The sequence below is a fragment of the Palaemon carinicauda genome, chromosome 36 (assembly GCF_036898095.1).
Source record: "Palaemon carinicauda isolate YSFRI2023 chromosome 36, ASM3689809v2, whole genome shotgun sequence".
In the NCBI taxonomy this organism is placed as follows: domain Eukaryota; kingdom Metazoa; phylum Arthropoda; class Malacostraca; order Decapoda; family Palaemonidae; genus Palaemon; species Palaemon carinicauda.
This window is the reverse complement of record NC_090760.1, coordinates 5,915,541-5,942,244: the sequence shown is the minus strand read 5'-3', so window position 1 is coordinate 5,942,244 and position 26,704 is coordinate 5,915,541. Positions and strand designations below refer to the sequence as shown.

At 37.8% G+C, this 26,704-nt stretch overlaps 1 protein-coding gene across 5 annotated transcripts in view; it reads right to left on the bottom strand.

Annotated features, from left to right (window-relative positions):
* LOC137628735 (SUZ RNA-binding domain-containing-like) overlaps positions 1–26,704 on the bottom strand; it is a 252,206-nt gene that overhangs the window by 1,684 nt on the left and 223,818 nt on the right. For 3 of the 5 annotated variants that reach the window (XM_068359914.1, XM_068359910.1, XM_068359915.1), the window contains exons 6-7: positions 24,883–25,005; positions 21,356–21,708 (exon numbers count right to left, since the gene is read on the bottom strand). In XM_068359914.1, the coding sequence (XP_068216015.1) occupies positions 21,636–21,708; positions 24,883–25,005 (196 nt within the window). In that variant the 3' untranslated portion in view covers positions 21,356–21,635. Of the gene's footprint in view, positions 1–13,446; positions 13,499–21,355; positions 21,709–24,882; positions 25,006–26,704 lie in introns of those variants that run through there. The other 2 variants (XM_068359912.1, XM_068359911.1) reach the window with 2 other exon arrangements.

Genomic DNA, 26,704 nt, shown 5'->3' with positions numbered 1-26,704 from the left:
CTTGACATGTACCTGGTGATCTACTAGAACCCTCCTTTGCTGTTTGTGCTCGCTCTTGCGAGAGCATGCTCTCACCTCAATGCTCACCTTCTTAAGAGGGTACATTCACCTTCTAGTAAAGCTTGAAACGTTAGAATTCTACTTTCACCAGAAATTTTCATAAGGTGAGAGATAGGTACCGTGAACGTACCTTCTCTAGAAATATGTATCTATACAGTACAGGTGCCCACACATTGGCTACATGAGCTTGTTTCTCATTAGAACGAGAGCGTGAACTGTTGGTAGGAATAAGGGCCCCGGCCCTTCTTTCTTTACTGGAAGAACCCTGTCTTTTAAGTGAGGGAAAGAAAAACTATCGAGAGTCACCTCGTCGGGAACAGACTTCGGTAGTCGCGGTTTTGCAACTGCACTCAGTCCCATACTAAATGCAGTTCACTCAACGTGCCAAGAAAAGTGTTACGTAACATGCAGTGAACAACGCGTACCTAGAACGTTCTCGTCTCGTGCAAGAAGTTACGTAGACCCCCCAATCAAGTCGTCCTAAGCTTTGGCAATACAGTATCTTCCTCCTCCTCCTCCTGTTCAGGGCTGGGAAGGAGCAGATAGCAGGAACAGGTGAACTGGTTCCGTGGTGACTTGGATGTGGTGATAACTTGAAGCACAAGCATAAGTTCTGATTGTTGTTGCAGGGTATGTGGTTATTGATTACATTTTTCCTGATCATGGTAACCAATTGTAAAGGTACCCATTTCGTAAAACGATCGCAAGGTTCCAGATCACGGTAAACCATCACAAGATTCATGAAAGTGGTATACAATCGTGCTAACAATTGTAAATTTCCTGCGAGAAATGTCAATTATGTAGAAGACGTGCATGGCTACCTGTTTGTGGGGCACATGGAAACTTCAGCACTTGTGAAGGAAAGATTTTGTAGCACATATAAGCAATGTCTTGTGTAATGAAAGGGCAGGATTGAAGCAGATGACATTAGTTCTGTGCCCATAAAGTCCCTGAAGAACAGCGTAAAGTGTCTGATCGTGTAGCATCAAGCAAGAACAGTGAATTCTTAAACCTCATATCAAAACTTACTCTCGGAGAAGTACTGTAATACGTATCGGAAATACTTACAGTACTTCCCCGAGAGTAAGTTTTAGTACGAGGTTTAAGAATCCACTGTTCTTGCTTGATGCTACACGATCAGACACTTTACGCTGTTCTTCAGGGACTTTTGGGGCACAGAACTAATGTCATCTGCTTCATTCCTGCCCTTTCATTACACAAGACATTGCTCATATGTGCTACAAAATCTTTCCTTCGCAAGTGCTGAAGTTTCCATGTGCCCCACAAACAGGTAGCCATGCACGTCTTCTACATAATTGACGTTTCTCGCAGGAAATTTAAAATTGTTAGCACGATTGTATACCACTTTCATGAACCTTGAGATGGTTTATCGTGATCGGAAACTTTACGATTGTTTTGTGGGATGGGAATCTTTACAATTGGTTACCATGATCAGGAAAAATGTAATCAATAACCACATAACCTGCAACAACAATCAGAACTTATGCTTGTGCTTCAAGTTATCATCACCTCCAAGTCACCACGGAACCAGTTCACCTGTTCCTGCTATCTGCTCCCTCCCAGCTCTGAACAGGAGGAGTGAGGAAGGTACTGTATCGCCAAAGCTTAGGACGACTTGATTGGGTGGTCTCTGTAACCTCTTGTACGAGGTGAGAACGTACTAGTTACGGGTTGTTCACTGCATGTTACGCAACACTTTTCTTGGTACATTGAGTGCACTGCATTCAGTAAGAGACCGACTACAGTCGCAAAACAGCAGCTACTGATGTCTGTTCCTGAAGGGACGACTCATGTTAAGATTTTCTTTCTCTCACTTAAAAGACAGGATTCTTCCAGTAAGGAAAGAAGGGGCAAGGCCCTTATTCCTACCAGCAGTTCACGCACTCGTTCTATTGAGAAACAAGCACATGTAGCCAATGTGTGGGCACCTGTACTGTCTAGATACTTATTTCAGGGGAAAGTATGTTCACGGTACATATCTCTCACTTTATGAATTTTTCATGTGAAAGTAGATTTCTAGTTTCCAGCTTTACTAGAAGGTGAATGTACGTTCTGAAGAAGGTGAGCATAGAGATGAGAGCATGCTCTCACAAGAGCGAGCACAAACAGCAAGGGAGGATTCCAGTAGAACATTCTAGGTGCATGCTATCTGCTCCTTCCCAGCCCTGAACAGGAAGAAGGTACTGTATCACCAAAGCTTAGGACAACTCTCTAGAAAACCTCTGGGAAGGTTTTTTTTTATAAGATACTAGAGAGCATGCTCCTACTACCAATATGAGCACTGCTGTTCGGGACAGGGCAGCTGCCCTCGTCTCTCCTGCCTCTGGACGTTCTTGGATGGTTTGAGAACACTAGTCTCTCCTGCCTCTGGACGTTCTTGAGATGGTTTGAGGACACTCGTCTCTCCTGCCTCTGGACGTTCTTGAGATGGTTTGAGGACACTCGTCTCTCTTACCTCTGGACATTCTTGAGATGGTTTGAGGCCACTCGTCCCTCCTGACTCTGGACGTTCTTGAGATGGTTTGAGGACACTCGTCTCTCCTGCCTCTGGACGTTCTTGAGATGGTTTGAGGACACTCGTCTCTCCTGCCTCTGGGCGTTCTCGAGATGGGTTTGAGGACACTTGTCTCTGCTGGCTCTGGACGTTCTTGGATGGTTTGAAGACACTCGTCTCTCCTGCCTCTGGATATTCTTGAGATGGTTTGAGGACACTAGTCTCTCCTGCCTCTGGATGTTCTTGAGATGGTTTGAGGACACCGTCGTGTAAGGTCCCCCTATTCGCTGATAATGCTTTTGTCTTAGGTTGTGCCCTGGCCTCTGTACAATGGTCTTGCAATGGCTTGGGTTGGAGTTATCTAACACTGTGAACAATCCATGGCTTGGGTTTTCAGAGATATTCAGGTCGTCCATCTTCATCGTGTTTGAAGGGTTTTACAAGGCCCTCCTGCTGCGACAGAAGCAGTGCCTGACTTAACCCTATCTAGCCTGGCCTGGCTTACTGTGGCTACAGTTGACAACAGGTCCTCATCTTCAATAGACCTTTCATACCCTGATATGCAAAAGGGAAGAAGCAGTTGCATCTCCTTTCCCTTCCATTGCCATTTCGACACCTCTGGAAGAATTCTCGTGTTACTGATCATCATCTGAAGGTGAAAAGCTAGCATTTTTGTGCCCAACCAGTGGCCTCCCTATTCACATAAGTATGAAAAGGGCACCACTATTTACTGCTGAGAACAGTTACCAGTCTAGAGAACAACTGGTGGATCCCAGACGTCTTTCCGAGAAGGACGAGACAGAATTACTCTATAGAGACACACACTGGTGCACACCACAGAATGCACTCCTTTCCATAGAAAAGTTCTCAGATGAGGTTAACCCTCCTCCTCTTAGGGATGGTATCAGTCAGTACAAAGGGCATCCAATTTTATGAAGTCCAGAAGATTCTGTCTAAGGGTTTAAAGGCTACTCATGAATGGCAGAGACAAGGGACAATGCCATAGAGACTGACCAAATATATTGTATATACGAGATCAGTGCTCAACCCACCACTCATCTCAAGCTAGGACCAGGGAGAGCAAGGCAATGGCTGCTGATGACTCAGCAGGTAGACCTATAGGCTCCCCAAACCACCCATCCTTAGCTCACAAGGGTGGTGAGGTTGCACGCACTACAAGAAACTATCAAACTTGAGCAGAACTCGAATACCAGTCTGGCATATCACCAGGCTGGTTCATTTCCATTAGGCCACCACATCCCTGGCCTGCCAGTAGTTCTTGACAAGTCTCCAGTCTTCTTCAGTAGGATTTTGTTAAGAAAGCCTTGGGGTGTGCTGGAGACTGCCGATTGACTTCTCCATTTGGAACGAATTTGTCCCACAAACACCATTCAAGATGAGAGACAGCAAACAGTAAGAAAAGCCATCAGAGGAAACGACTATAATCTCGATAGATCTTCAAGAACTGTACTTTCAGATCCCTGTCCATCAGTTATAGAGAAAATACCTCCATTTTTCCATTAGGCAAGATCTACCAATTCAGTTCAATATTATATGTTTTAGCCAGTGACTGCGCCTTGGGTACTCGCGAGTCTTTACGTTCTTCTCTAAGTGAGCACAAGCCAACGGAATCAGGTTGCTAAAGTCCCTGGATGATTGGCTGATCCTTTCACACTTATAACTCCTTCAATATTGGGACACACTTCTTGCTTTTTGCCACAATCTGAGGATCGAGTTAAATTGAGAGGTCCAGCCTCACACACGAGCAGACTAAAAAATACCTGGTCAGGCGCAGCAATACGGTGGCAGGAATGTTTTCCCTTCAGATGACCGGATGACTTGATTTAGGAGGATAGCACACCTGTTCCTCCATCACCAAAACCTTCCAGACCAACATGGGTATTTGCCATCCCTGGAAAAACTTGTACCTCCTAGTTGGCTGCTATCATAATTTCTCCAGTGCTGCCTCGAGATACTGGAACTAAAGCACCAACTCCCCTTGCTATCCAGTTGCAATAGCTTGGGAGGTAAGATCCAACCTGCACGGGTGGATATAGGATGGAAACTTCCAAAAAGATGCCTGATTAGAATGGTTCTCCCTCCCAGAACTACTCTTGTCCTCAGATGCCTTAAAGGTGGTGGCACATCACTGGTCTCAAATGGAGAGGGAACTTGCACATCAATCTGCTAGAAATTAAGAAATTTCCATTTGCACTGTCATAATTTCAACTGTACCTTATAGGGCACTTAATAGCATTGATGATCGGCAACACTACTGTAGTACTATACATCAGTGTCAGCAAGCAGGGAGGTACTGCTTCTCTGCACCTTTGCCAGTTGGCAAGGCAACACAAATGGGCATCGGACAACGGCATGGAGCTTCAACCAGATTTATTCCAGGAAAAATGAATTTAATTGTAAACAAGCTCAGTCACCAGGGACAAGCTGTAGTGTCTCAAAGTGGTCCCTTCATCCTCAAGTGGTGAAGAAGGATTTTGACTTTGTGGGGTTCATCTGTTACAAATCAGACAGCGTCTCATTGGCATTGGAAGATGCCTTCCAACACCCAAGAGATGGCTTAGACATGTGCTTTTCTACAGGTTTGTCCGATTTGCAGAATAATCAACAGGCTATGGTTAGCCCCAAACTTCAGGATATTGGTGGTACCCAAGTGGCTCCAACCGGAATGGTTTGTGGACCTTCTCATGCTGTTGACCGAGACTCCAAAGGGGTTGCCCCATTGGCCCATCCTTCGATGTCAGCCCCACTTGCAGATATATCACAACTCTGTGACATCCTTGTTGCTTCATTGGTAGTTATCCAGCATCTCTTAAAACATAAGTTTTTGCAAGGCACACCACTGATGCCTGGATACTTATATAGATCCTCCACAGCACTATATCAACCAAGTGGGCAGTGTTTTGAGGTTGTTATTGTCGAAGAGATATCTTTCCTCTGGAGCCTTTATTTCCTCAATTGTGGACTTCCTTGTTTTCCCGAGTATGACATTTTTCTGGAAAGAAAAGTTTCTTTCAGTCTTGGTGCTAAAAGGCTATTGCTCAACAGGTTTAGCAAATCTTGTGGTGGTGCAGGCATTTTATTGTTATGTATAAGCACTGGTACACCCACCACATGTTGGTTACTTCGTTATATCCCGTCTACTATAAGCACAAGGGCTCCAACAGGGAAAAGTAGCCCAGTGAGGAAAGGAAATAAACTACAGGAGAGTATTGAACAATCAAAATAAAATATTTTAAGAAAAGTAACAACATTAAATTAGTTCTTTCAAATATAACTATAAAAACCTGGGTTTCATTGTATATTAATACATCTCAATGTATCCTGGTATTCCAACTACTTTTTCTTATAGTAAAAATTACGCTCCCTTCGAAAATAACACTCGTTCCCGTCGCAAATGAATAGTTACAGAAATATATATACATCTATATCCGCCGATAATGGGGGACCCCCAGTGGGAACTCGGGGTTTTGGGTGGGGAAAACATACTGGGGAATCGATATATAACCGTAATTCAGTCCTTTTCTTCTCTATACATTTCTTTCTGGTATTTATTATAACCGTAGAAAAAGACAAATCAGTATACCTGGATATATTTGGGAGGAGCCGTTTCAAAGGTTATTTCTTGTAGTAATACAGTAACCAGCGCTGCCAACGCCTGATGTAGATTAAATGTTAGCATTCCATACCTGATGTAGATCAAATGTTAGCGTTTCATGCTAACATTAGCACCCATTTGTTCGTTTGTTCGTTCGCCCCACCTTCCGTCCTTCGTTTCTCTCCATTATTACTCTTTTATTACCGTATTATTTTCTCATTTTATATTCCCATTCAATATAATTTATCATACATTCCATTTTACCTTCCTATATTGGGTTTATGTGTTTTGTTAATTCCTTTCCCATTTGTACATACGTTCGTTTCATCAGTTTCCGATCTGCGCATATATCCCCCGGCCCCCTGCGCAGGAGTTTCCTCTCCCCCTTTTACTCTTTTTATTAGTGTTATTTTTTCATTTTTTATTCCCATTCAATATTATTCCATTTTACCTTCCTATATTGGTTTTATTTGTTGGGTTATTTCTTTATCCCTTCCCGGTTTCACATAAATTCTTACCCTGGGCTAGTTTTTTTATCCTGTTAATTCTCGGTATGATCTCCTCATTTTATATTCCCATTCACTATTATTTAACGTTCATTCCATTTTATCTTCCTATATTGTTTGTAATTATTTTTGTTGGTTAGTTCCTTTTCTCTCTGTCTTATAAAACTTTTCTTTCGTCTTGTTTCCGTATTTAGTTCATACATGTTTTCTCTTTTGTTCGTTGTTTTTCCCTTAACCAATCATCTCTCTAGGCCTATTGAGATATCTCCCTACCCCCCCATTCCTTTATCTCTGTATGCGCTGGTTTCCGACCCATTGTTCCCCTGCCTTTCCCGTTTTAACCTTTGACCTAGTTACTCGTCCTTCGTTACTAGTGCGTTTTTTTTCCCGTATTTTGAGATGGAACATATAGAAACTTGTACCGGTTGCAGCATTCCGTATCTAAAAGCAGTTGCTCAATTCCATGGTGATTTTGGTGATAATTCAGGTTATGTTGATCATTTTCTTAAATCTCACAATGTTATCCCTCAAAGTTTAAACTGCCCCAAGTGTCATTCGCTTTTATCTTATAGGGCAGACATTCACGGGTTTTATTGCTCTACTGTAACCACCATCCGTAAAACTAAGAAGAAACGTCGTTGTGGGTATACTGTTTCGGCCTATAAAGGTACTTTTTTGGACCAAAGTCGGCTACCCCCATGGAAGATAATATTATGTGCGAACCAGTTTTTGCATAAACATTCGGACCATGAGACCCTCATGGAAGGTATAGACATATCTTCAAAGACTAGTGTGGATTGGAGAAGTTTCTGTTCGGAGGTTACCGAATACTTCTTCGATAACCAAGAGGCGATTGGTGGTGATGGAGTTACTGTTGAAATAGACGAAACTCATTTTGGTAAATGTAAATACAACCGTGGTAGACCGTTAAGTGCCATATGGGTCTTTGGGGGTATTGAACGTGTGACCAAGAAATTTTTCATTATCCCTTTAGTTCCCCCCCTTTCTACTAAACGAGATGCTGCTACTCTAATTCCCCTCATCCAGAAGTATATTAAACGTGGTAGTATTATTATCAGTGATAAGTGGGCTGCATACAACTCTTTATCGGAAATTGGTTACGTTCATAAGTCGATTAATCATTCGGAGAATTTCGTTGACCCCCTAGACCCAACCATCCATACTCAAAATATAGAACGTCTCTGGAGAGAAGTGAAGGAGTGGGTTCAGAGGCCTGGAATCATACCTGGACATTTCAAGCAATATTTTTCCAGGTTCTTTTTCACCCACTACTATCCCCGTCATTCGTTGCTGCACCACTTTTTCATTACTGCCAGTCGCCTCTACCCTCCTTTACAACATCAGCCAATCGACCCCCCCTACCCTCAAGACCCCGATGACCCCCAACCATCCACATCCCAGTCATAGAAGTTAATCCGTCATCCTCTTCCTTCCGAGTCCACCAAGTTTCGACGTTTCCTTCATAAAAGTAAGTCATTCCTCAATAGTCATTATTCGTGTTTTGTGACCGGGGTACTTCTAGGCAAGGTTAGGTGGGTTTGTTAGGTTCTGTGGCCTTTCTGTACTTTTTATATATTTCGTACCAGTTATATGGAGAAATTATTGAATATAACTGAGGAGATATTTAGCAGTTCTAGCTCTAGTAATGACATCGTGTCGTTGGTAGTTCTGTGTACCATTCGTCTCCGTTGGTAGTACTGTGTATCAAGGTAAGTCATTCCCTCATTCTTATTATATATGTTTTGTGACCGGGGTACTTCTAGGCAAGGTTAGGTGGGTTTGTTAGGTTCTGTGGCCTTTCTGTACTTTTTATATATTTCGTACCAGTTATATGGAGACATTATTGAATATATCTGAGGAGATATTTAGCAGTTCTAGCTCTAGTAATGACATCGTGTCGTTGGTAGGTCTGTGTACCATTCGTCTCCGTTGGTAGTACTGTGTATCAAGGTAAGTCATTCCCTCATTCTTATTATATATGTTTTGTGACCGGGGTACTTCTAGGCAAGGTTAGGTGGGTTTGTTAGGTTCTGTGGCCTTTTGGTACTCTTTATTTATTGTGTAATATTTTTATGGTAGTATTATTTAGTTTACGTATGGAAAAATTTATTTCTACCTCTAGTAATGACATCGTGCCGTTGGTAACACTGTGTACCATTCGGCATCGTTGGTAGTCCTGCCAATCATTGGTAACGTTGCTTATGTTATCGTCCCCGTCATCTGTTGTTTATATATTTTAACTCAGTATATGTGTTAATATTTATATGGTTCATTTGTATTGTATTTCATTGTGTGATTTCGTACAGGTAATATATGATTTCTTATAGTAGATATCGTGGTTTAACTGGTTTTCTCATTCATTTCATCCGTAATAACATCACAACCAATTCGTCAACTTATAACTAACCGAATTGGTTGATCTGTTTGTTTGCGATTGAAATGGATATCAAAACCTGTTAAATCTCGTTATTTGCTATAGGAAATCATATATTTCTTGTGCGTAGTCACTAGATGTAATAATATACAAAATTACCAAAACCTGAAAAAGTGCCAAAGTGTACCATAAAGCAAGACAACTCGGCTACGGCTCTACCCAAGACTAGGAGTGTCCTCCTAGAAGAGCTGCTTAGCAAAACTAAAGGGTCTGTTACCCTTACCAGGAGGAAAGTAGCAACTGAACAATTACAGTGCAGTAATTATCCCCTTGAGTGGAAAAGAATTGTTTGTAATCTTGGCATTGTCAGGTTTACGAGGACAGAGGAGAAGGTGGAAAGAATAGGCCAGACATTTCAATGTATATGTAGGCAAAGGAAAAATGAGCTGGGACCCAGTGTAGTGCTGTCTAGCCAGTCACCATACAACTCAATGTATGTCTAGGCAAAGGAAAAATTAGCTGTAACCCAAGAGAGGGGCCCAATGTAGTGCGGTCTAGCCAGTCACCATACAATTCAATGCATGTGTAGGCAAAGGAAAACTGAGCTGTAATCAGAGGGGAATCCAATGTGGTACTGTTTACCCAGTCAATGAGTCCAATGACTCTCTGGCACTAGTATCTCAATGGGTGGGTGGTGCCCTAGCAAACCTACTACCTAAAAAGAAGAGTAAATAGCTTTTTCACCCATACTGTCCCTTGGGGGAAGAGAGACTAAAAAGAAAGCATCAGCGAAAATGGGAGGTCACTCGTCTGATCCAACTCCACTGCCAAGCAGACCAAAGAAGCCAGACGAAGAAAAACCTCAATACTGACCCCCCTCTCCGAACAATTCAAATCATATTCAATACACACAAATACATCACTAGGGGCTCTCTGCCGAAGCATCAAGAATCTACCCACAAGGGAATTTACCAACAAGGGAGCCGTGGCACCTAAAACTGAGGAGTACCAGGGACCAGACAAGGAAAAACGGAGGAAACTGAAGTGGATAAACATGAAGAAGGCAAAGCACCAGAGGCACCTGCCTTCCACTTCCCCATCCTCTTAAAGTGATATCCATGGACATCTGAGGTGAGAAAATATCCAGAGCTCCGAACTGCAAGAACAGACAAATAAATGGTGGATCATCCCCCAAGAAGATACCTCTGATCCTCAGAAACTTTGGGAGTGGAAAGACCTCAAGAAAAAATGGTCTCAAAGAAAAGAGGAAAGACTTCTGGAAATCCCAGGTGATCTGATTACCAGCCCAACGAACCTCTCTGAACAACGGAGTGAGAATGAGGAAAGACAGACCCTCAAACTCCAACCAAGGCCAAGGGGAATATAAAAGAATAAAGCAACTCGGAAGGCCCCCAAGAAGAACCTCCCTGAGATACATAAAAGGGGACGAGGGTCTGAAAAAGACTTAGTTGGGGAAGGGAACCAATGTCTAACTCGAGCAACCTACGATTCAACAGCAAGATCCTTGATAAAGGAAGAGGGCTGCAAAGACCCTGCCCTGATAAAACATCTCCGCGGCACTCGGCCTAACATCAACGTAGTCTACGGACAAAAACTCTGTACAATGCTAAGTTTTAATGCCTACCTATTTTGGTCCAGCACCTATCCTAGACCTACGAACCCTTACCTAAGTGCTCTCTCGCATTGTTTGGGGATTAAAGGGTAACTTGTTGTCAGGCACCTGCCCAAATCAGATCTACCCAAGGACTATGCCATGTTGGGGTTTATAAAGCAGGGGGCGACACAATTGACAGGTACCTGATGATGAGCTAAAAGAGAATCAATGAGGTTATTATAGACATCTTAGTAAAGGCAAACTCAATATTTTCTGTCTGTTAGAAATAACTAAATAACTAACTACAAGAGAAATAAACATACTCCCATTGGAGTAAAAACCCACAGCAGGGGGCAAGGGGCCAACAAGGAACAGCAACCTCAGTGCCTGACCAGGTCAAATTAGCAACTGCAGAATTGTTCCATGTCGAAAAAACATTTTCCTACCAGGATGCACAAAAAAGAAATTATATAAATTAATGTGTACATAAAAAAACACTAATAAGGTAACCGAGTTATACAGAAACTCCTTTAGAATAAAGGGTCTCTGCCCCAAAGGAAAATTCCAAATTATTAAGAATTGACAGCCCAGGCACTCGGTAGCAACCAACTGGCAAAGTGAGTGGACAGTCGGCAGTTTTTTCTACAGGGCGCAGAATAGGAAGTAGCAGGGTTGCCAATATGGTTAAAATTTGGTGTGTTTTTGTAGATTCAGGGCTAGATAATTATCTGATTTTTAATAGTTGGTCACGTCAAATTTTAAATCTAAAATTATTAGCACCAAAGGCAATGCTGTATATGTCTGTCAAGGCCGCTTTCAATACATGTAACCTAACCCAGCAATTATGAATTATCAGTAATAGATACCTCGCACTTACTTGTAGTTTCAAGTGAGGTCAAGGACTATCTCGTATTTCCAGCACGGCTTAATTTTAGTTAGTTGTTCCCAATCAGACTCTCGTGGTTGGACGTTATCTACGATTTTTTCCGTAATCAATCTTCCTTTTGAAGTGTACGTTGACCGAGTGTACAGGAAACTGTCCTAGCATATGAACTCTTCTACTTTCTTTATGTAAAACGAGCTCTGTTCTTGCCTTCGAAGGGACTTTCTCCATATAAGACTATCTCTGCTCTTGCCTTTGTAGGGACTGTCTACTTCTGACATCGCTGCTCTTGCCTTCGATGCTATTTTCTACTTTCTCCTTGTAAGGCTAGCTATGCTCTTGCCTTTGTTGGGACTGTCCATGTCTCCATGTAAGACTCTCAGCTCTTGCCTTTGATGGTATATTCTACTTCTCCTTGTAAGGGTAGCTCTGCTCTTGCCTTTGTTGGGACTGTCCATGTCTCCATGTAAGACTCTCAGCTCTTGCCTTTGATGGTATATTCTACTTCTCCTTGTAAGGCTAGCTCTGCTCTTGCCTTTGTTGGGACTGTCCATGTCTCCATGTAAGACTCTCAGCTCTTGCCTTTGATGGTATATTCTACTTCTCCTTGTAAGGCTAGCTCTGCTCTTGCCTTTGTTGGGACTGTCCATGTCTCCATGTAAGACTCTCAGCTCTTGCCTTTGATGGTATATTCTACTTCTCCTTGTAAGGCTAGCTCTGCTCTTGCCATTGATGGGACTTTCTGCTTTCTCCATATAGACTATCTGCTCTTGCCTTTGATGGGACTCTACTTCTCCATGCAAGACTTTCTCTGCTCATGCCTTCGATGGTATTTTCTACTTTCTCCTTGTAGGAATAGCTCTGCTTTTACCTTTGATGGGACTTTCTACTTCCTCCATGGAAGCCTTATCTCTGCTCTTGCCTTTGATGGGACTGTCTACTTCTTCATGTAAGACTATCTCTGCTTCGATGGTATTTTCTACTTTCTCCTTGTATTAGTTCTGCTTTTACCTTTGATGGGACTTTCTACTTTCTCCATATAGACTATCTGCTCTTGCCTTTGATGGGACTGTCTACTTCTCCATGTAAAACCATCTCTGCTCTTGCCTTCAATGGTATTTTCTACTTTCTCCTTGTAAGATTAGCTCTGCTTTTACCTTTGATGGGACTTTCTACTTCCTCCATGGAAGCCTTATCTCTGCTCTTGCCTTTGATGGGACTTTCTACTTTCTCCATGTAAGGCTAGCTCTGCTCTTGCCTTTGATGCAACAGTCATCACAACTGCTTTCTTTTGAACTGTTAATGTAACAAAATTATCATCATTCCTCTCCCTCGTCTCCTTTTAAACAACTGGATTGGAAACGCACGTTGCTTGATTCAGATTGAAGAAGCTCAATGTTGACTTAGATTCAAGGTATGCTTTGGTAACCATATTGACTTTAGGAAGCCAGGGAAGTTGAAGTACCTCCCAACAGTAATTTGAAAAAAATATTATTTATCATGTGGACTCAAATCATAAAGAACTTAGCACAGAGGACATGAAGTAGTTATGCATGTTTTAATATGATTAAATAGCTAAAAATTGAAAGTGAGACAATAATATACAAATATATAAGATAAAAATATATTAGACAAATAGTGCAGTAATTTTAATAAAGTTGAAATGCTCCATCAAAGTATTATAGTATTTAATCACCTGCTACTCACACTTGGAAATTAACAAGTAAAAAAACTATTGTAGATCTCAAAATATCAAATACCAAAGTGCAATCGGTAGTTCAAGGACATGAGAGAGGATGGACTTGCCTTACTTGGATGGGTCTTTAATCAAGAACTATCATGCTTTATAAATTTACAACTGCTACGGAAATTTATTGAAGTCCCTTGTCAACTTCCCCTTTCCAGGCACTGAAGTCTAAGTAAAATGAAAGTTTGTAATTTATATATAGACATGAAGTAAACATTCAAATAAACAAAAAAAAAAGTCAAAATATAACTGAAAGGCAATCATAGCACATAAAATCTAAGGAAACTTAGACAGTAAAGATGATTTTAGAATTACAGATTGTCAATTATGAGAAAATATATTTGGAAAACAATAAAGTAAATGTTAAATACAGGTTTATCTGAGGATATCATATTTTATCTGGATGAAACAGACTTAAAAGCATTTGTTTACCAGATATTCTGTTACATGTCTATTACCGTTCTTTCCTCTACTAACAGGAAATCTACTTCACTAAGCTAGTTAAAGATGAGAGAAATACTGGATAATCTTGCATAAACAATTTTCTTCTAATAATGGAAGGCATCAGTCTCGGTTCAATGGAATCTTTATATACAAGTATTTTGCCGTTTCAAAGTATTCTGACCATTTAAGACAAATCGACACGTTTCCAACAACCAATGTTAATAAATAATGGCTTTTTTTTCAAAAGTACAGCCTAAATAATGGGCATTACACCATCATAAGCAATCTGCACTGAACCAAAATCAAAATTTGGGAATCACGTATGATACCGAATCAAGACGGACAATGATGAGAAATGGGATACGGTACTGCCTTTCACTTGAAAATTCAAACACATTGATTTCAGCTTCAAAAAAGACTTTTGACTTAAGCTCTGTCCACACGATCGAGCATGCCCGATGAGCAAACAGTGATAACAGACCACAATAGTTAGTAAGAATGAGGTATAATGACGTCAGAAGCGGTAAAACCATAGACAGGAATCTGGCATCATACAGTGTTGCCAGATCCCTGCCTCTAGTTTTCCCACTCCTGATGTCAGCAACCCCCATATTCACTAACTATTGTGGCCTGGTAGCACTGTTTGCCCGTCGGGCATGCTCGATCGTGTGGACAGGGCTTTAGATGTATTGCAACCAATAATGCAAATACCAGGCAGTGAAAGGTTAAGCTAAAGCACAGACAAATGATTACCTGTCACATGTTATCTGTCCTGCTCTTTGAAGAACTCTGAATCTACTAGAGAGCCCATCACTCTAAATAGGATTAACATGTGTCAGGCACAGTTTTTGATATAATTTTTGTTTAAAGTACGTACACTGAAACGTGTTAGCTGCTGCTGATGTGATATAATCAGTTATTAAATCTAAAGGAAAAATACACTTCGTCACCCTCGTAAAATAACTGCCTAAGTCATTTTCTCCACTTGTTGGGAAATCAAAAAAAAAAACCTTCTCATTTCCTAATTCTTTATATCATTGTCTTGAGCTTCAATTCACAAATTCATAACAGAAGAATTTGTGAATTAGAATTTGTTAATTAAAGCTCATCACAATGATATAAAGAATTAGTAAATTAGGTTTTTTAATTTCCCAACAAGTGGAGAAAATGACTTAGGCAGTTAGTTTATGAGGGTGACGATTTCTAAATTAGACATACTTATACAACTGTAGTAACGTAAGTTATATTTCACATTAATTTCTCACATTAATTTCCTATATATTAACTAACAGGTATTCCTGTTAATTTACTGGACTTATTTTGGTGTCGAGTAATAAACATGAAAGGGCAAAACTGATGCTACAGTACTATGTGCACCAAACTACATTTAACAAACCCTTATCCCTAACAGTAAAGTTACATTGAATATTTCATAAGTTAACTCCTAAAAGTACTGTACGTAAAGGCAGTTATTACAAGTTTAACACTTTTTTCAGTTTTACATTTAATATACAAGAGTTGTGCTAGGAAAATTAAAAGGAAAATTTGGGGGGTGGGCAATATACAGAAACACGGTACGTATAGCAAAATTTGTCAGGTCTCATGTTCACAAGATACTTGCTGCCATAAGAGAAATTAATTGGAATACTTTTTATATAATTTACAAATATTTTGACAAAAGACCTTGACAAATCTAGAGTAGTGTACAATTTTTTACAAGGCACCTCACACTATAAACCCAACAATACCAATATCAACATAAAACAGTGGAAATGATGATTAAAGCTACGACTGTACGATAATTTTTAAAACATGGTACAGCATTGGTGTTACAATAAATTCCAAATACTACACTTAAAGCCTATTCACGATTTACTGAAGTAGCTAAAATATATTTTCATATTTCATATAGACAATTATGTATTGGAGAAAAATCTGCATTGTTGACCTGGGAGGAAACCACATAAATGAAAAATTGCTAAGCAGCTATTGTAAGAGTTTAAGTTGTCAAATTAAAAAAAATATTTCTCTAATCCCTTGCAAAATAAACTGGATTATGTCAGTACGAAGGCGAGCACTTCCGTAGATGTAAAATAACGACTGGTATCTGAAACATGAAACTTTGATGTGCTCAAACAATAATAAAACTTTTATACTTCACCACATCACGAGACTAAATTCATGATGGTATTTAGCTGCCTGTAGCTTTATCAAGATATATGATCTCAATTACTTATACTGAGTACATTACTGTATTAATAAATTTGACAAAGCTGTTATCAAGAGTGCTACACTATAAGGCAAGATGAAATGATGTTTGTAGATAGTGAATAATCTTCCAACTTAGTACAGACTTCTTTTGAGAATGCGTTCATGTTGTACCTAACTTCATGACAGGATAAAACATGGCAAAGGTTGTCATACTTTTTTATATAAAAAAAATTTACCGATATAAACAAATAAATGAAAACATAAATACATAAAATGCGTCAAATTCTTCAACACTGACCTTTGCGAGGATTAAACCCTAGCATAGGGTGATCTTAAGATCCAGATAATAATTTTGGTATTATTCAGTCTTCTGCAGAACAGCTAAACTTCCTATTGCGATGGGTTGAGATCAGGACTACTGTACCTCAATGAAAGAGAATGTACAGACCTTTCAATGATGAATTAGCTACTGGATGTGTCTCGCTGTAATCACTTATCTGACTGCTTCAAAATTTAGCCGATTGTTAAGATAACTGCAGAAAAGGATGCTTTTCCTAAAAGGCACCATGATGATCATGATTTAGAACATGATGTGTCCTTCACAGAATGGCAAGTCTTTGTTTCCCTTCAATAACACAGGGTATGACGGGGATACTAGAGGGATTGCTGTGAAAACTACAACCAATTAACTATCACTTAAAATCATACATCATCCTAAAGCTCTTGCATGGCCTCAAATTTTCCAGATTTGTCATCAGTAATTTTTCTTCTTCAAAAGGTCAATTCAACATTGAAATCCTTGTAAACGAAAGAGCTCCAAATGAAAAAGATCCATCACATGATTTATGGCGATTCTTCTGAAGGAGAGTGTATTATCTTGTCGGTAATAATACTTGGGTCTCATACTTCAAGTAAAGTATTTCTTTTTTTATTCGAGTCTGAAACTGGCAATGGCCTTTCGAGTAGCATTGGCATTGTTTTGCAAAGATGACATAACTTCCTGAAGAATGCAAAAATGAAGTACAAGAACTGGATCATAATTGCCATAAGAGTAAAATAAAACTGTCCAAAACCTATAAAAAACACTGAAGCCCTTCACAAATATACAAGACCATTTTAATGAAACAAAATGACAAAAACCAAGCACAGACTTCAGAGGATTAATGATGACAATCATGGTAACTCAGTTGAAACAATATGCTTACTCCTAAACCTAGTCAAGAACCATGAGCCTTTGGGTGAAGAGACAGGCCTTCACATAGTGGCGGACATTTTACCCAACCAGCAATTGCCACCACACTTGTTTATGCCATTTTACCTGCTATCCAACGGTATGTCTAAGGTGCTAGAATAACAGGTTCGTGACCTGTATTAAGAATAACACGTTTGTAATCTGTACGAACAAGTCTATGATTTTCTAGCCAAAAGTTATAAACTATAGGAGTAAGAATTACCTGAAGCTAGAACCTATTGTTTTCTTGTGCTTTGCACTTCTAAAATGATAATTCTATACATTATGAACAGATTTTAGGCTACTTAAATTACAAACCAACATTTGGATGGCTTACCTGGGGAAGTTATCTAATTTAGGGAATTTCTAACCTACAATGTTTCAGGCACCTCAAACACCTACCAAATAACATAAATAACTGATGCCTATGGTTAAATTTTATTCTTAAAAGGTACCCTGACTTTGCGAGTTAATGAAGACGGTGTTAAAAAACTAGATAAACAATAATGGGAATTTTACTAGTACGTAATTCAATCAATATCGATTTGCGATAGGATTTTAAACCTAATTATAAAAATTTAATTTCATTTCTACACTTATATGTCCTCTTGGAAATGAAGGTTTTTGTAGTTACCAACACCTTAATTAGGAAGGGATATGAAAAGTTTTTGGCCCTGATAATGAGTGGAGAATGTCTATCCCCTGGAAATTAAGTGAAAACAAATGCCAATATTTGTATTATTTGGGGAAAGATCTACCATTTAAAACGGAAGTTTGCTATAGCTACCAAAATGGACATTCTGATATGCTTCTTCAAGTGCAGGACGGCAGTCAGGGTTTTGATATAGCAGCTACATTTCAACATTTGAAAACCAAATCATATTTCAAAATATACCACAGGCAATATATAAAGTCTTGACTACCTTTATACCTCAAGAAAAGTGTTATACAGCTCAACAAGATTCTCAAACACAGCACTGTTCTTCAATATCATGAAGAATTTTTCTTACCCAAAACATGGTTGCTCATTACTCACAACAGACAGAATGAACTATTCACTGAGGAAGACAAGAGTATATCAAAATAATTTTCCATCCAACAATTCAGATGATAAGTCCAGCCCAAGTGAAAATTTGTGCCAAACATAATTCATACAAATCTGTAGGGGCACTTGAACCGAACTTTTAATGAAGTATTCTTTCTATTATAAACTTTTATCAATTCACCAAATTATTGTTAGTAACATATTTACCTTATTTATTCCCTCTACCTGAATGGACATGAAAATAAACACTTTGAGAGCTTCCATCTTTCAGTACTGAACAAAAATGAAAAATTTGTCACCTGATACCAGTAGATTGAAAAATATTTTAGATTTTTTAAATTCAATTCACAGTTTATTCCTGAAATTCTTTGGGTTTTATCTCATACTGAAATTTTGCTAATAAAACACTTTAAACCACAATACCAAATAGACATAACATGGAAATATTGTAAACTCAAAATCATCATTATTATAATGGTGGAGATTTTACAAATGCCTAAAGCTAGAAAGCTGGCGATATAAACAACAGTATGCAATTCATTAAAATGGATTTTAAAGAAGGAATTATAGGTATACAGTAGCAATAATGGAAAAGTACCATACAACTGAAGAGGATCTCCTATAAATATCAATAATTTTACGTAGTAGCTTAAAATCAATCCTTCAATGTTTTAGATAAGATAAATACTTGGCCTTTTCTTAAAGAAATCTAGCTCTCCATTTTCCCTAAGGAAGTTAACACCACCTCTCAAATGATAAACACCTTGACACTCCAAACAGTATTTAAAACTATTGACAATAAAGAATATGTGCATTTGACAAGTGGTTAATAGACAGTACATTAAAATGAGTTTAAGAGCAGGTTATGTCCATTCATAGTAAACACTATATTGTGATTACATACCATTCATGATTCCTCTCACATTCATAGGCTTGGTAAATATGGATTTCCAAATTTCAGCTTTTTCAAAGGTACTAAAGGTACATTCTAAACTTTTAGGGAATAACTCTTTTGAAAAGAGGCAGGAAATATGGAATGAATACCTACATGGCTCTTCAAAGACACAAGTACCACAGGTGATTCCGTAAGGTGAAAAGAAATCAATCGCTTCAACTTTCCCAACAGACCACAAGCAATCTTTATAATTGTTCCTGCTTGAATGAAGTAGACATTATGTAACTCATGTTATCTGACTAGTTAAGACCAGGGGACTCTCTCCTCTCTATTCAATAGAAGCAAAAGCCTTTATAACTGCCTCTTCAAGTCAGAGGATCATTGCTCTTCATGGTGATTAGGCACCGATGGTCCTAGGATGAAGCATGAATTCAAGCAAATGAGTAATTTCAAAGGCTTTATATGGCCTGAACAACATTTTTCCGTCCCTTTAGATGAAGTACAACAAGCAAGATTGAACACTAGGCTTGTCATCATATATGGGCCTCCTAATTAATGGATACAAACTTTGCTTCTACAATATAAATTCCGAAAGATCTGCCACATGAAAACCTGGGTACAAATACTTATGTTACAAGAATGACTTCTTTTTCATACCAGGAGCCAGAGAACAGAAAGGAGGAAAGTTACAAAATCAGACTCAAGCTACAATTCAAATAGAAGAGTTCAATTAAAAAACTGCTTTACCAGGCAATGTTTAAATAATAGTCCTGCGTTCAGTGTTATTACACTAAAAATGTATCCCAAGGAAAGGCCTAGATGTAGCTGCAAGCCACATAGAGATGGCTAAAAACTACAGGAAATTAAAAAATCTAGTTAGTATCGCTCGCTGCAGGTATGTGTTTAAAGTATTCATTTAAATAAAATGTTAAATTTGTCATTGCAGGTAATCACTATAAGCTTATTTGAAAAAAAAAAAACCTCCTTTCTGCTGTATGAAGAATCATATGCCATAGCTGTTTCCTTTGAATAAAATAGATATGCAGCCAGAAAGTTATTTCCATGCAAGACAAGAAAATAATCAGTTTTCTCCAACTACTTAAAACAAAGGTTGTAGATTCATTCTCAAACTATAGAAAAAGAATGAGATTGGATATCAAGGACTTATATTCAATATGAAAATCATTCAAGAATTTTATAATGCAAGGTAATTCAGTATATATCTAACGGAGGTTGATGGTATATCACTCCCTCGTAATCTAACCGACAAAGTAATATTAGATGACTGGACTCATAAGGTACTTCTAAAGAGCACCGTGTGACATCGAAGCTTCTCACACTGAAGAACAGTGGTCTGGCAACATTAGGAACCTATCGAAACTTAAACAAAACCCTAGTTTCTTTGACAGTTTGGATTCATGAAACCTAAACGACACCCTAGTTTCATTGACAGTTTGGATTCATGAAACCTAAACGAAACCCTAGTTTCATTGACAGTTTGGATTCATGAAACCTAAACGAAACCCTAGTTTCATTGACAGTTTGGATTCATGAAACCTAAAGACACCCTAGTATTCATTGACAGTTTGGATTCATGAAACCTAAACGACACCCTAGTTTCATTGACAGTTTGGATTCATGACAGCACACTGAATTGAAAGAAAGTCTTGGGTAAAACACGGCTTGGATCTACACTTGAGTACACACCTAATGTACAGAATATACAAAAAGAATAACCATGAAATGGAGAAAGGGGTTAGATGTAGATTGTTGCACTTTGTCAAATGCAGCGTCAGCTTTCACTCGGGCAGATTGGGTTGCAAGAGATATATTGCTGGATGAAACGCCATCTATTTATGACAAGTCTCAATTAGCAGCTAAACATCATCACAGATAATTTCTCCATGTGTACTTGCAACGAGAATGTTGCAATGACGATGGCTTGAAATCCAGATTTGTATTATAAGGGGTTTGTATTTATGTAAGAATTCATCAACTTGTACACACAAGAAAATATCAAATTTTTATAGTTGGGGTACTAAAATTTACAAGTGTAAATTTGCATGGATACCACAGGGGTCCCCTCTAGACAACAGAAGGGATTCTTCAACATCATAAAAGACATACAAGAGATTTCAATTACAAGATTCAATGGACATTTTCCTTATTAAATGGACAATAAAATACAGATCTTAAGAAATATAAGTCTTTCATCAAAAAGGACCATAACAATTACATTATGTTCCCATTTCCAAACAAAGACTGGGTTTAAAATTTTGATATACATGCTAAAAACCAACATTGATATTAGTAATTAAGGAAGCCTATGCATCTTTCAAACACTCTGTAATATCTCAAATTGTCTGTAACTTACATTTATCAAATAATAAACAGCAATAAAAAGCACCAGCTGATATTTTAGATATTTACAACACACACTGTTCCTTTCAATGCCTCTGGGCAAATGTAAACTCACTGTTTCTTGCCTCTTGACACCCGACTACAGTACTTTGGTAACATATCCCGCTCAGGTGTCACGTCTAACCTTGGTGAGAAACTCAACTATAGTTCTACAATATCATAAATACAGATAAGTTAACTGGACATTTGTGGACATACATAATAAGACCAGATAAACTTATACTTTGTTAAATACTTTTCTTAAGAATTAATTGGGGGATTATAACCTTTACAGCCTTGCATATTTCTGTGCTCCTGCTAATAGAGTTGCCAAGTAACCTAGGATGCCCTAAAATTATGGTATTTCGAGTCCGCGCTCCTTGGATAATTATGCATAAATTGATTCTCTGATGTCTATCATTACGGTAATTCAATAGGCGAACGAATTACACGTACGTTCCTAAGAAATAAACATATCTCAGACTACAGTACAAGCAAGCAGGGGAGATGGAAGAGTTCAAGATGCCGATCCTAATAGGCTAGATAGAAAATTCATATAAAAATCCAAGCCAAACTATCAGTTATATTACAGGCTAAAAAGCTATTGTTGGAAGCATTGAAGGAGCTAAAATCTTAAGTCAAACCATGGTAAAGCAAAAGAAGCTCTTGATAAAGGTCAAAAGGAATTTGAAAGCAAAGACAATTACATACAGTACAGCATGTGAAGTCCAAATACATGGGAGAACAGGACTGCACAAGATTAGACAAAAGGAATTGACTTTAGGGTGAAATTTGGTGTTCTTATCAACATTCCAGTAATTCTCCATTAACACGTATCATTCAAGATTCATCAAATCATCAGAAGAAAAAAATGAACAGTAAATAAGACATGTCCAAGAGCTGGGCATTAGAAAATACTTTGTTTTTTTACTTCATTAAATCTACCAAAACAAGAAACCCTAAAGCTGAAAAATCAGTAGTAATCAATATTAAACTTTTTCTTCAACTGTACAATTGGTTGTAATATACTCAAAACTATTGGGGATTTGGTGGTTCTTTACAACAAAAACAAAACCATCTATTGCACATATTGTCATGGACTACCGAGTATTCTGAATCATAATAACCTAAGGTTAATTTCTTATTCATTTCATAATGTCACATTACTGTTTCAGATCTTTTGAGAGAGAGAGAGAGAGAGAGAGAGAGAGAGAGAGAGAGAGAGAGAGAGAGAGAGAGAGAGAGAGAGAGAGAGAGAGAATGTGGACAGCAAAAGACATAATATTCGGGGAGAGAATAAAATCTGGTAAGCAAAAGGCATAATGTTCAGGGAGAGAATAAAAACCTGGTAGCAAAAAGACATAATATTCAAAGAGAGAATAAAATCTGGTAGGCAAAAGACAATGTTCAGGGAGAGAATAAAATCTAGTAGGCAAAAATACATAATATTCAGGGAGAATAAAATCTGATAAGCAAAAGACATAATACAGTATTCAAGGAGAATAAAATCTGGTAAGCAAAAGACAATGTTCAGGGAGAAAAGAAAATCTGGTAAGCAAAAGACAGAATATTCAAGGAGAATAAAATCTGGTAAGCAAAAGACAATATTCAAGGAGAGAATAAAATATGGTAAGCAAAAGACATAATATTCAAGGAGAGAATAAAATATGGTAAGCAAAAGACATAATATTCAAGGAGAGAATAAAATCTGGTAAGCAAAAGACATAATATTCAAGGAGAGAATAAAATCTGGTAAGCAAAAGACTATGTCCAGGGAGAGAATGAAATCTGGTAAGCAGAAGACATAATATTCGGGGAGAGAATAAAATCTGGTAGGCAAAAGACATAATATTCAGGGAGAGAATAAAATCTGGTAAGCAAAAGACAAAATATTCAGGGAGAGAATAAAATCTGGTAAGCAAAAAACATAATATTCAGGGAGAGAATAAAATCTGGTAAGCAAAAGACAATGTTCAGGGAGAGAATAAAATCTGGTAAGCAAAAGACATAATATAGTATTCAAGGAGAGAATAAAATCTGGTAAGCGAAAGACATAATATTCAAGGAGAGAATAAAATCTGGTAAGCAAAAGATATAATACAGTATTCAAGGAGAGAATAAAATATGGTAAGCAAAAGACATAATATTCAGGGAGAATAAAATCTGGTAAGCAAAAGACATAATATTCAAGGAAAATAACCTAATAATTGGTTTATACAACTTCGCGTCTAACGGCCAAAGTAATAGGCTTATACGACTCTAGCGTTTACTTGACAACTACATCAGCAGAAACACAATTACAACAAAATCCCAAAAAGGAAGAGCTATACGATAACCTCAAGTGCGGTAAAACTACACAAGATCGTAGGAGTAAAACTAGCAAACTTAGGTAAATGGAAAAAAAAAGGCAAGTAAAATCTATAACCTACTTAAGTATATACAGTATACAGTATTGCATTAAAGAAAAAAAATCTTAAAGAGATGATATTTCACTTAAATGTTTGTTGGTTCAGTATAATATATATATAATACATATTTACATATGCAATTTCTGTTGGTATTGTCTCAACATACGTACATATATTTACAAGTATGCCCATACATATATAAATATATATACTCTATGTATACTGTATAAAATAAAATTTAGTATTGCAGGTGCTAAATGATGTAAGGAAATCAATGAAACAAAGAGACAATAAAAACATGCATAACAACAGATTTATTAAAATTTTGTTAAAAATTTCCTTAAAAGTGAAAATACATATGATAAATGAATTGTGTGAATAAAATGTTACTTTGCTTAAATGTCTAAATCAATATTTCTTAAAATACCATGATTCAAGGAGCAGACGACAGGGGCGAGACTCAGAATGCAGGACTCGTCAGCAAAACTACAAGAATGAAAAATGACAGTAGGTACATGGACTCGTCTTCAGTCTCAAACAATAATGAAAGTCTCGATGCAGCTGGAGTCACATTAGCGAGGAAATATTTCTCCAGACTGTATGAAGACTGCAGGTTGTTCATTGTCAAGATTCCTGGCAAATGTATATTTTTTTAATCGAATAGAAAGAAAAAATTTATAGGAACCTATAAAGATACACATAGGCGCATACCTCAGATATCTGCAGAAGCAAACGACACGTGTTGAGTAGTTATGTCAACTGGCAATACTTGTTTGTTTGCAGAGCCATCATGCGAGAAGACTGCCAGGACGCTAAAAACCCCCCAATCGTATACTTTTACACAATATTCTACGGTACTAGAAAGGATCCCTTTACACACAGCACTATAAACTAAGTAAGGCCTTCGCTACCTATGCTGGTTGCTTCCTCTGCCAAAACCCGAAGTACCGTCAGGTCCTTTGGGAGTTCTTAAGACGAAGACATTATTTTGAGGTTCTCTGTGTATGTTCATTATATGAGTGCCAGATGAATTCCTGCAACAATAATTAAGCTTCAATGTCTTTGAAAATAATACTGTAAATATAGCTATGTAACCTTGATCCACATCAAGCAGAATCTTCATATCTCCATCTTAAAGTTATTACAGTTATCAATTAATAGTTAACCATAACTAAAGGTTAAGCTGCTCATATTTCAAATAGCTGAAACAAGCAATTCATTCTTGAATATAAGGAATTTTTTAGGAAAATACATAGAAGTTGACAGTTGACTTATAATTAATACAGTTCTTCCAGAAAATGGTGAATAAAATTTTGGACCTTCACATATTGCCTTACTTGGGAAATCATTATATAAAAAATTGATAAATAAAAATCTGATATTGATCAAGGCTGATGAAATCTAAGGACTTAATAGATATTTCATGAGATGTTACTTTTTAAAAGGTTTAAACTGCATAAAAAACAAAAGAGGTCCTTTTTTTTTTTCTTGTCTGCAAGCTTTCAAATCTTATAGTAATCTTCCAAGTTAGGGATGGTATATACAGCATATGTTTTTTTGATATCTATACCAGGTCCAGCTGATATATATGGATGGTGCAAGTGGTGGAAAACTCTGCAGTTGCACAATGACTGACCAGATAGTATTAAATTGGATCCATCTCTAGTTAGTTCATTTTTCCTTTGGCCAAGTACACCGAATAGTCTGGCCTATTCTTTAAACATTCTCCTTTTTCCTCATACACCTGGCAACACTAAGATAATAAAAAAAATTGTTCTTCGTTCATCGGGTTAACTACAGCTCTGTAATTGTTCAATGGTTACCTTCTACTCTGTAAAGGTAAAAGACTCTCTTTACGTGGGTTAAGCAACTCTTCTAGGAAAAGGGACACTCCAAAATCAAACCATTGATCTCTAAGTCTTGGATAGTGATATAGCCTCTGTTCTATGATCTTCCACTGTCTTGGGTTTAGAGTTATCTTGCCTCAGAGTAAACTCTGGCACACTATTCTATCAGCTTCCTTTCTCCACTGGACTATTTTTCCCTGTTGGAGCCCTTAGGCTTATAGCATCCTGCTTTTCCAGCTAGGGTTGTATAACTAATAATAATGATAAGGTTGGATGACAATATGGAAGAACGAAAGCGGGAACAGAGGTGAAATAAAGAGTAAAATGGAGGCAGCAAAGGGTCAAAAGGACACAGCAAGAAGGTGTGATTTCAAAATCTAAATACAGTATACTGTACATCAAGTTGAGCTATGGGGTACTTCACGCAAACAACAACAGAACTGTGTTACCTTGATTTTCTGGATTTTCTTGGCAACGAAGCGTTATATCACTATTATACTTTGCACCAGTTTATTTTACACCTTGCGATAATTTCCGACTACATAGTACATTACCAAAAGTGTATATCTAAGTTACATATTCCTGACAGCTGAAAAGAATTTTGATATCTAGACACAGTAATCCTATTCAGCTAGCCAGAGAAAATATCATATATACTAAATCTAAGTGATTAAAAATAAATTAGATAAAAATTTATGATAAATATAAATTCAAATTCTATTTATTAAACTTATGCTTCTCAAGTGTTAAAATCTCAAAAACAAAAACTCTCAGAATCTGATAAAGTATCAGAAAATTTTCTGACCAAAACATAAATATCTATGTCATCTAAAAACTCAACATTCACAAAAAATGTGTTATGGTTAAAATATTCTCAAACTTGACT